Source organism: Myotis brandtii, unplaced genomic scaffold (genome assembly GCF_000412655.1).
Source record: "Myotis brandtii unplaced genomic scaffold, ASM41265v1 scaffold268, whole genome shotgun sequence".
Classification (NCBI taxonomy): Eukaryota; Metazoa; Chordata; class Mammalia; order Chiroptera; family Vespertilionidae; genus Myotis; species Myotis brandtii.
In genome coordinates, this window is record NW_005360187.1 from 1,802,291 (window position 1) to 1,814,230 (window position 11,940).

At 37.2% G+C, this 11,940-nt stretch overlaps 1 protein-coding gene across 9 annotated transcripts in view; it reads right to left on the bottom strand.

Annotated features, from left to right (window-relative positions):
* FAM208A (family with sequence similarity 208, member A) overlaps positions 1-11,940 on the bottom strand; it is a 44,853-nt gene that overhangs the window by 27,146 nt on the left and 5,767 nt on the right. For 8 of the 9 annotated variants that reach the window (XM_014541333.1, XM_014541332.1, XM_005868375.2 and 5 more), the window contains 5 exons: positions 10,081-10,205; positions 7,906-7,937; positions 7,136-7,241; positions 5,460-5,563; positions 5,278-5,381 (listed from right to left, as the gene is read on the bottom strand). In XM_014541333.1, the coding sequence (XP_014396819.1) occupies positions 5,278-5,381; positions 5,460-5,563; positions 7,136-7,241; positions 7,906-7,937; positions 10,081-10,205 (471 nt within the window). Of the gene's footprint in view, positions 1-5,277; positions 5,382-5,459; positions 5,564-7,135; positions 7,242-7,905; positions 7,938-10,080; positions 10,206-11,940 lie in introns of those variants that run through there. The other variant, XM_014541335.1, reaches the window with a different exon arrangement.

Consider the following 11,940-nt stretch of genomic DNA (forward strand, 5'->3'; position numbering starts at 1 on the left):
ACTGTTTTGATTTGTCTTCTCCAGTCTTCATGGTTTTTATTTTTTTTCTTGTGTTACTGTGCAATCTAGGATCTGTAGCACGATGTTGAATAAAAGTGGTGATTGTAGGTATTTCTGTCTTCTTGATTTTCAAAAGAACACTTGCAATATTACCCATTAAGTAGAAAGTTTGCAGGTTTTTCATAGATACCTTTTAAATGTAAATTTTTTCAGTTTAAATTTTGTTCTTGATTTTTTTTTAACCATACTGGGTTTTGAATTTTATTGTCTTTTTTTTTTTATTTGCATTTACAAGATAGCCACATAGTGTCCTTTCTTCTAGTATGGAGATCTGCAGATTACAACTTGAAAGCCAACCCAGCCTGTTTTCTGTTTTTTGTAAAGAAAAGTACTGGGCCCTGACCAGTTTGGCTCAGTGGATAGAGCGTCAGCCTGTGGACTCAAGGGTCCCAGGTTCAATTCCAGTCAAGGGCATGTACCTTGGTTGTGGGCACATCCCCAGTAGGGGGTGTGTAGGAGGCAGCTGATCGATGTTTCTCTCTCATCAATATTTCTAACTCTCTATCCCTCTCCCTTCCTCTCTGTAAAAAGTCAATAAAATGTATTAAAAAAAAAAAAGTACTGGAATACAGCCATGCCTATTCATTTATGTGTATAGATAATGGCAGAATTGGGACAGAGACTTATGGCCCACAAAGCCTAAAATATTTACTATCTAGTCCTTCACAGAAAATTGCCAACTCCTGCCCTTATTAGCACATTGGATTTGTTTGTTGTTGTTTTTGTTAATCCTCACCCAAGGATATTTTTCCATTGATTTTTACTTATTTTTTCACATTGATTTTTAGAGAGAGTGGAAGGGAGAGGGAGAAATATTGAGAGAGAAACATCGATGTGAGGGAGACACATCAATTGGTTGCCTCCCACATGTGCCATGACTGGGGCCAAGATGGAGCCTGCAACCAAGGTACCTGCCCTTGACCAGGATCAACACTCTATCCACTGAACCAAACCGGCTAGGGCACACATTGGATTTCTGAATTGGGTGGCTTAGACTAATGTGAGAAAAGAAAGTATACTTAGCTTTTATCCTACCAATTGGCACTCCTGTCCTTTTATATTCCTTTAATTTTATAACTGGAAAGGTAACACATAGAATATTGGGGGGGTTTGCAGAGTATTGCTTAATAAAAGGAATCTTTTTAGCTTTAAGATAAACTTTCTTAGATGCATACACGTTTTCCCCCCCTAGGAGTCCAGTAATATATTTGGCTTTTCTTTTTTTGTCTATACTATATGTGATGCTTAGTTTTATGTGTCAACTTGACTGGGCCACAGGGTGTCAAGATATGTAGTCAAACTTTACTCTGGATGTTTCTGAGGATGTTTTTGGATGAGTTTAACATATATATGGATAGCCTGAGGAAAGCAGATTACCCTCCCCAAGGTGGGTGATCTCATCTAATTAACTAAAGGTTCAAATAGAAAAAAAAGACTGACCCTTCCTGGAGTAAGGGGGAATTCCTCCTGCCTACCTGCCTGCCTTTGAGTTAGAATATCAGTGCTCTTTTCCCCACATCTTTGGACTCAAACTGAAACATCAGCTCTCCTGAATCTATAACACTCAGACTCAGACTGGAACTACACCATCAAACTCTCCTCAGTCTCCAACTTGCCAAATGCAAATTTTGGGACTTTTTAGTCTCCATAACTGTGAGCTAATTCATTTCTTTTGTGTGTTTGTTTTTTGTTAATCCTCACCCGATTTTTAGGGAGAGAGGGAAAGACAGAGAGAAACATTGATATGAGGGAAACACATCGATTGGTTGCCTCCTGCATGGGTCCTGACCAGGGCCTGGGGCAGGGAAGAGCCTGCAACCAAGGTACGTGCCCAAATCCAGGATTCTTTGGTCTGCAGGCCAATGCTCTATCCACTGAGACAAACTGGCTAATTCTTTATAATAAATCTCTCTGTCTTTCTCTCTCTATATATATCCCATTGGTTTAGTTTCTCTGGAAAACCCTGACTAATACACCATGTAACTATCTTGATAAATTCGAGAGGGGGGGGGGGGCATTAAATAAAATTCAAAACCCACTCATGGTTAAAAAATAAAGAAAAAATTTAAACTGAGGTATCTATGAAGAATGTTCACAGAAGAAACAATATTCAAATTTAGGTACATTGCTCTCATAGGTTTTTTATATTAAAGTCAACTTTTAAATTAACTTGAGTTATTATCAACCAAAAGAGCTAAATATAATTTTACTTATTTTATAACTCTCCCTGTGGGAAAATAAAACTTCCTCAGATTCCTCAGTGCTTCTGCCAAAAGCCCTCACCTTCCATATTATATAAAGAGGGAATGTTGCTTTCATTTTTACCAGAAATATTTTGCTGTTTACATACCTTAAGAATTAGATTTGTAGCAAATTATACAGTTAATTGCTCTAATCCAAAGGATAATTAAATTTCTCTTGTCCCCCTGAGAGTGCCAAGTGGGTCCCCAAGAAGGCAGAGGTGAATGCACAGATTAATTCCTAGTTTCAGTCCCAAGATGCCAGGAAGATAGAGCTTTCTCCTATTTACATTTTAAGCAAGAATGAGTCCTAGGAATTTAGAGATGTCATTAGAACAAAGAGAGTTAACTGACTCCTGTAAAGATATGATTTATTTACCAAAGGGTTAGAGTTAATACTCATTAACATTTTCAGAGGCCTTTTCAGGGGCGGAGGGAGATAGCTACTTCCTTTCCTTTATAAGCAAAGAAAAGTCATTGTTTCTCACCCCTTATCTATGGGATGGCTACTCCATAAATAAATGACCTGTATCTTGTTGCATTTCCCTAACAGTAATGACTAGAGCAGTGGTTGGCAAACTGCTGCGGCCCCTTGAGTGTGGCTCTTCCACAAAACACCACGTGCAGGCGCGCACGTACAGTGCGATTGAAACTTCATGGCCACACTCAAGGGGCCAAAGAGCCGCATGTGGCTCGCGAGCCGCAGTTTGCCGACCACTGGACTAGGGCAAAGGAGGGCCAATACATTTATTACTTACTATAAGGTATTCACTATATTTGTCTGATCCAGAACACCTCGTGTAGATCCAAGATAAAATTATTAACAACCCAATAGTTCCCAATGCACCTCTCATGAGAAATATGAAAAAAGTAACTATAGTTAGAGTAATTTCCAATGAGGTGCAGGAAAAGGAATGCTACACAAAATACCTAGGTCTATTAGATTCAGGTAGTGTATTCTTATGGAATTCCCATACCCTCTGTTACTTCACTTCTTGATTCTGGAAAGACCCAGTCCTCCACAAACCTTGCTCAAATTAAGAACAAATGCCAGCATCCTTCTTATCCTTCCAATGATTCTCATTATTAGGAACTAAGGAGATACTATGATTTTCTGATAAACTCCTCACTGTTAAGATTCTCAATACTCATTCTCTGAAATGTAAAGATTATATGATTTGGATAACTCACGACATCCAAACTATCTAAACTTTCACTTTTACTTTCTGAACTCAGTAACTGAACAGATTTTGATCATGAGGAACACTTATATTATAGACAGGCTTTCAGAGGAAAACAAGAAATCCTCCTATATAATAAAAGGCTAATATGCAAATTGACTGAATGATGGAACTACTGGTCACTATGATGCACACTGACCACCAGGGGGCAGACACTCAATGCAGGAGCTGCCCCCTGGTGGTCAGTGCACTTCCTCAGCCAGAAGCCGGGCTCACAGCTGGTGAGCACAGAGCGGTGGCAGGAGCCTCTCCCACCTCTGTGGCAGTTGGTCATCCCCCGAGAGCTCCTGGACGCAAGAGGGCGCAGGCCAGTCTGAGACCTCCCCCCCACCCCCAGGTCTATAGTGTAATTATAAACGTATATTCACATGTATTGAATGTGTATGCATGTGTATGTATGTGTATGTTGTAAGATGCCTAGCCCAAAGGTTTCTACCCAGTTGTTCAAAGTGTTATTGCTGGGTGTCCACCAATTCATAAGTTTACAAATTCTGCCTATAAATTTGTATATAACTTGACGCTCCCATCTATAAACAATGTATTGGTTAAGCAAATCTATATGCATACAATGAAAAATCTATGTAGACAATAAAAATGAAGTTGTGGGTTCTGAAAATCAGTAATACAAATCTCCATTTGAATACCTGGAAACTGAGGCTCAATAACGTGAGTAAAAATAAGTCAACCGCTGAATAACCTGTATTAAATGGCATACCTGTGCAAAAAAAATCCTTCTTTCTTTCTACTGGAACATCTGATCAGCATTTAAACACGAGTTCACCTATATGTCATGTTAACAGAAACCTTGGGATAGCCACTACTCTATCAACCACTTCATCTCCTTCACTAAACTGTACATATTAGCATCACTCCTGAACCTATCACAATCTGATCCCTGAAGTAATTTCTCTACCTAAACTCAATATATTCCACACCCATTGACCTGGATACTACCTACTAAATATGTCTTAAACCAGTCTCTTCTTATATCATCATTCTTACTTTTCTCATCCAAACATACATCACCCTCTATGGTAATAGCTTCCTACCTCATTTCTCTCTCCCTCCTTCAATTCATCCTCTACATAATAACCAAGGTAAGCACAAAACAGATTTGATCATGCTGCATACATAATCAAAACCTCATCCCACTCCCTTTAAAAACCATTGCTCTTAGGATCAAGTCAAAATTTCCAAATATTTAAACATTGCCTGCATGATGCTGTAGGATATAGCCTCCTATACCCTTTTCCAGCCTCATGTTCTACCACTTTCTCCCAATTACTATAATGTTCTTTTATTTCTTCAGCCTCACAAATCTTTTTTTTGAATCTTTAAATATGGCACTGTCTCTTCTGGAACCACATCTATCTGAGTAATTCCATTTACCACTCTGTGTAGTCCAGGAGAACAGTCTCTTTCCTTCATTTTTTACTGAACTATACACCTTACATAAATACATAACATTCAAGAAGTATTTTTTTAATGTCACAGTCACAATTACAAAATACAACAAAGATACTTCACGGGAACACTGGTCTGTAGAAGTTCTAAGTATCATGGCTATAAAGGAGAGTACCAAAGGCCATAGTAAAATGCTGTTAACTAAATGGCAGCAACAAAAACAGAGACTTTGTGGTATTTTCAGAGATAAAAATGAACTAAATTGAAATATTATATGATCACTTATTAATAGTTTCTAAGGGAGAAAAAAGATCATTTTAAATTTTACTCACAAGTTTTTCTTTCTCTAGTTTTTGCAGTAAACTCTCCATGTTACTTCCAATTCTTGTCTTTTCTACAACTTCATAAAGACTGCAATACATTCCATTCTTCAAAACTGACATAAAAAAAATACATAGTAAATATTCAGATTCAAGTCTGCTTCTTATATTTCAGTAAAATTAAATTACTTTACCTTCATTTGAACTGAAGTATGCTTCCCTGTAAAACAGCGCTGGAGGAATTTTCTGTTTCAGATGATCAATACTCATAACTGTTTCAACATCTAGCTTCTCAGGACTGAAAGAAAATTAAAAAAGCATATTTCCTTACATGTATTTTTAACTCTAGCAATGGTATCTCTCTCTCTCTCTCTTTTATAGACACACACACACACACACACACACACACACACACCCGTCTTGCTGGAAAACAAAGAGCATATTTATCAGCACCGTACTTTAAAGAAGATTTAATATGGGAAGTCCAGATGTACAGGTAAATAGATACATAGCCTGGCAATATTACCAACCTTCCAAATGTAAGGCAGAAGCTAATTCTACATGCCAATATTACTAATAACAAAGGATATAAGGTTGTCATTTTATTAAAAACAATTCAAGTATCTACTGTTCACATAGTCCTCAAACATTTATGAAGGTTCATGTTTATTGTGATGGTAGCAAAAGATCATTTTATTTTCATTTTTTAAATTGATTTTTAGAGAGAGAGAAAGGGGGGAGAGAGGCAGGTAGAGATGGAGGGAGGGAGGAAGTAGAGAGGGAGAAGGAGAAAGAGAAACATCGATGTCAGAGCAAAACATGAATCGACTGCCTACCGGGGATAAGCCCTCAACCTGGGTATGTGCCCAGACAGTAAATTGAACCACAACCTTTCGTTGCATGAAATGATGCCCAAACAACTGAGCCATACCACAGGGCAGCAAAAGATCATTTTAGACTTTTCTATTCCAGCATATTCCCAAGACTGAAAACAGCCTATAAATTTTAACTTAAAACATCAAAGCTGTTTCCAACAAACAACTGATAAATTTTAAGTCTATCATGTTCAAATTGCCAAATGGAAAGTATATCTAATAAAGATAAAAATTTTTGTATTGATTTTAGAAAGAAAAAAGGGGAGAGGGAGAAAGAAAGAAACATCGATATGAGAGAGAAACATCAATCGATTAGGTTGCCTCCTGAATGTACCCTCACCAGGGATTAGAACTTGCCACCTTTCAGTGTATGAGACAACACTCCAACCAACTGAGCCAAACCAGCCAGGGCTTGGATAAAACTTTTTAAAATCAGAGAAAATAAGAGTCCATTAAAATCTCTGTCAATTACTTTGTTTTAGTGATATGTTTCAAAGAAATGGCCTCAATACATATTTAAATGTAGTCATCAATCATTCAATAAATATTTACTAATATTCTAAGTAAAAGGACTACAGGGATGAATAAGTCCCCTGCCTTCATAGAGCTTATAATCTCACGAGGCAGACAGACAACAATAAGAAAGGTATTTACCAGATGGTGATGGTTTTAAGTTCTAAGGAGTAAAAAAAGACACTAAGAGTACACAGGATAAAACTTTTTAAAATCACTTTTAGGATTTAAATTCATTAAGAAAAAGTTTTATGCCACGAATGTGTATGATTTTTTAGCCCATCTTCAAACCAAGACAGAAAACCAGAGGGCTCATTATGCCAATTAAGTTTCTAAAGATATCAAATCAATCTTTTTAAAAAACAAACCAATATTGATATCTAAGTTCTCATGGACTAAAGTACCAAAGTAAAATTTAAATATAAGTAAGAAAGAAAAGCAAATAGGGAAATCACTATTTTTTGGTAATATAGCATACTTACAGTTTGATAGGCAAAAAAGCACGAGTGGCTGACCTCAGAGAAATATAGCACAAAAGCTTTCCTTTATTTAAAAGCTGTCCTTTCCATAATGTGTAGTGAAATTTATCTTAAAAAAAAAAAAAAAAAAGACAATTCTTGGCAACCCAGAAGCAAATATATGTTTACTGGAAAAAAGGAAAAAAACATGTAGAAACAAGGTTTTGTAGAACAAAACAAAATATTTGACATTTATATTTATAGGAGAGTCCAAATATTAGGATTTTTTGTTTAAACTATCGTTTCCCCTACAAAATTATTCCAGCTGCAAAGAATAACAATTTTGTCTAAATGTCTTCACATCAGAAAGCTGAGGAGCAAAGACAAATAGTCTGCCCTCTTATTTCCCCCAAAAGAGACTATATGAAATCCGGTTAACTACATGAATCCATACAATGTCTCATATCTTCTTCTCGATCTCTTTTCATTGTGGAGAAACCTGACTTAAACCTTTGACGAATTTAATACTTTTAAAGGCTGAATTGTGAAACTTGTATTGTTTACTATTATCGATCCAAGTGGTCAAACCTGATCCATTCACAGCAGCAGCAGCTTCTCAAGGACACCTTATGCCTGGATGACCAAATGTTGATGCTATATCATAGCATGGCTTCACCCTCCATTTCATAATTTGCAGATTCTCATTCATTATGAAAATAAATCAAAGCACTTAATGTATTAATTTTTTACTATGTGCATGTACTCTTTCAATTTAGAAAACTAAAGAATCTTACCTGTGTTTCTATCTGCATTAAAGCTGTTAGATCTACAAAAAAAAAAAATTTTTTTTAAATTACTAATTGTTAATATAAAAGTTAACACTCAGGACCTTGAGATAGGTGCTATTTTTAATGGCATACTATACAAGAAAATTAAATTCTCCTTCCAAGTAGGAGGAAGCAGTTAATTACTTACTATAACATTTAATAAACCCAAGTTTACTTGGAGAAAAGAATTACTTACTTGACTTGAATTACCTTATTTGCCCAAAATTAAGGTGCTGTTTTACCCAAAAATATCCATCAGGAGAAAATAAGAGTCCATTAAAATCTCTGTCAATTACTTTGTTTTAGTGATATGTTTCAAAGAAATGGCCTCAATACATATTTAAATGTAGTCATCAATCATTCAATAAATATTTACTAATATTCTAAGTAAAAGGACTACAGGGATGAATAAGTCCCCTGCCTTCATAGAGCTTATAATCTCACGAGGCAGACAGACAACAATAAGAAAGGTATTTACCAGATGGTGATGGTTTTAAGTTCTAAGGAGTAAAAAAAGACACTAAGAGTACACAGGTTAAAAAAAAAAATCACATAAGACTTCACTGATAAGGTCACCTTTAAGGAAGTGTAGGTGTAAATTATGCAGCTAATTGGGGAAAGAGAAGAACAGCAAATGCAGAGGCCCTGAGGCAGGCACATTAACGGGTGGCATTCAAGGTACAGCAAGGATGTTCAATCAATGCTTGTTTTAAATGCTATGAAGGTAAAAAGATGGAATCAAACAGGAGGCAAAGAAAATTAATGGATAATCATTATTCCTGGGAGTATGACCTCATAATTATTAAAGCGCTGAGTACCTTCTGAAGATCACTGCTGAAAGGCAGTATAACAAATGTATCATGGAGATGATAAATACAGACACATACGCACATACAGAAAAACCCAAATGTCTGGATATTATGTGAATCCATACTTGTGGCTGTGAATGGTTTCCAGGACTAATCACGATATGAAAAAAGTGTTAGATCTCAAACAAGTAAAATGAAGATGATGCTTTGATCTGGAAACTAATAAAGAAGTCAACCTCAAAAATGTCTAGTATGTTTAAGAATGTGGCTTTAAAAACAGCAATATTTCTAAACGAATGTATATCATACATGACTGACTATGGGTACTCAAATTAAAAATATGTAGATATTTGACCATTTCACCTATATCCTTACTTAATTTTGCCAAAACATTTTCTGGAATAACTACATGGGAACAAAAAAAGGGGAAACTACGTTGTATTTGGTCACCTTATATTAGAGCTTATAGGAAATCAATGGTACTCAACTCTGACTAAAAATCAGAATCAGCCTGGCCGGTTTGGCTCAGTGGTTGAGCGTCCAAGAGGTCACTGTTTCGATTCCCAGTCAGGGCATATGCCCGGGGTTGAGGGCTCAATCCCCAGTAGGGGGCGTGCAGGAGGCAGCCAATCAATGATTTTTCTCTCTCATCGATTTTTTTATCTCTCTATCTCTTTCCCTTCCTCTCTCTAGAAAAAAAAAATCAGAAATCACTTGGAAGCTTTTAAAAACTACCAATGCCTAAGCTACTTAATACCTGATTTTGGTTTAACTGGTTTGAGGGAGCTGGGGCTTCTTTAGTAGAAGCTCCCGATTTCCAGGAGAGCTAACACACAAAATTTCACTTTTAAAAACTACATTTACTCAACTATGCAAACCTTCAATATCAAGGAAAAAGAGGTTTAACTGTGAGGTTCAAGTAAACTTTAGCTTATATTTCCATATAGTTTCAGTATCTGTCCTTTATATTAACATTTTAAATATATTTTTACTGATTTCAGAGAGAGGGAGAGAGAGATAGAAACATTAATGATTAGAGAGAATCACTGATTGGCTGCCTCCTGCATGCCACTGGGGGATCAAACCTACAACTTGGGCATATGCCCTGACCAGGAATCGAACATGACCTCTTGGTTCATAGGTCGATGCTCAACCACTAAGCCACACCAGCTGGGCTACACTGACCTTTTAAATCACAATGAACATTTATGTATCTAATTAATATTAAGAGGGAAAAAAATAGGAACAAAACAAAGTGTTCCTTCTAACTATGCAGTCCAGGTTATATAATATAATACCATTCTGGATGATGCCCAAAACTCCTAAACCTTACCTTAATGAAGGTACAAACTTCGGAGGTTGTATATCATCTTGGTAAGTAAAAGACACAACTGCATATGGACACACGTGTCTTGGTCTTCGCTTTAGTTCATCAAAGCCATACTCATAGAAGTAATACTAAAAATAAAAAAATGCAAAATTAACTTCGTTAAGAAAGCAAAAGTACAGAGTGGGAATCTTGTATTTATCTGCCTGGTTTTTGAAAAATATAACACTTAAATGTGCCTCTACCAGAAAATATCTTTAAACAATGCTTGCCAATTTAACTATAATAACTTATACTTTATATTCATTTTAGGATATAAATTTTATATACACACACACACATATATATATATCTCGGATGCCAGAATACTAGTAGGTATTCCAAAAGTTTACTTCTGAAGACTTGACAATCAGGAATATGGTCAACAAATTTCCTCATAAAAATGTTACAGCCAAAACCGGTTTGGCTCAGTGGATAGAGCGTCGGCCTGCGGACTGAAAGGTCCCAGGTTCGATTCCGGTCAAGGGCATGTACCTGGGTTGCGGGCAAATCCCCAGTGGGAGATGTGCAGGAGGCAGCTGATCGATGTTTCTCTCTCATCGATGTTTCTAACTCTCTCTCTCTCTCCCTTCCTCTCTGTAAAAAATCAATAAAATATATTTTTAAAAAAAAATGTTACAAATGGGGCTCCCAAATCAGCTCAGAAAAGCCAATTTGATACAAAATTAAAATACTCAGACACAACCTCAACCAAACCTACCATGTTGTTCATGTCAAAAGGAAAACATAGTCTTGGCTCTAACTGCAAACAAAGTAGCAAGAGAAATCACAAACACAGGTAGCCGACCCTCTTCCTACTGCCTATCTGCATCTCCCCTTCACCTATTCACAACATTCATTAGACCAGGGTTTTGTGACTTGCAGACTAGTAGTTTGGTCAACCCATGAACCCGGAGGTTATGGCTTAGATCCCTGGTCAGGGCACAGGCCTGGGTTGTAGGCTCGATCCCCAGTAGGGGGGTGTGCAGGAGGCAGCCGAGCAATGATTCTCTCTCATCATTGATGTTTCTATCCTTTTTTCCCTTTCGCTTCCTCTCTGAAATCAATAAAAACATATTTTAAAAAAAAAAGAGCCCCAACTGGTTTGGCTCAATGGATAGAGCGTCGGCCTGCTGACTGAAGGGTCCCGGGTTCGATTCCAGTCAAGGGCATGTACCTTGGTTGCGGGCACATCCCCAGTAGGGGGTGTGCAGGAGGCAGCTGATCAATGTTTCTCTCTCATCGATGTTTCTAACTCTCTATCCCTCTCCCTTCCTCTCTATAAAAAAATCAATAAAATATAGTTTAAAAAAAAAAATAAAAAAGAGAGTGCCCCAGTTTATAAACAAGGCATTATCCTTCGAAGTCCATTCCCTTGGGGTAATGATTTCAATAATGTTGTTGCTCTGAAAATGCCTGGAAAGTTTTTTGAAATACAAACCAGTTTACAAGTTCTGCTAGAAAAGCCAATCCTATCTAATAATAGAGAAACATGGTAATTAACCGTAACTTCACTACCCTTCCCATTGGCTAATCAGCGAGATATGCAAATTAACTGCCAGCCAAGATGGCGGCCGGCAGCCAGGCAGCTGAAGCGAACATGAGGCTTGCTTGCTCCAGTGACGGAGGAGGCCAACGTTCCCCGCCTGCCTCGCCCTGCTCTAAGCTACACTCTAAGCAACAAAGTTGCAATCATAGAAGCTAAACAAGCTCTAGATACCTGCTTTCAGCCAGCTTCAGCCTCAGAGCTTAGAGCAGCAGTGATGGCAACAGTGTTTCAATTATAGAAGCTAAACAAACTCAGATACCTGCTTTCAGCCAGCCACG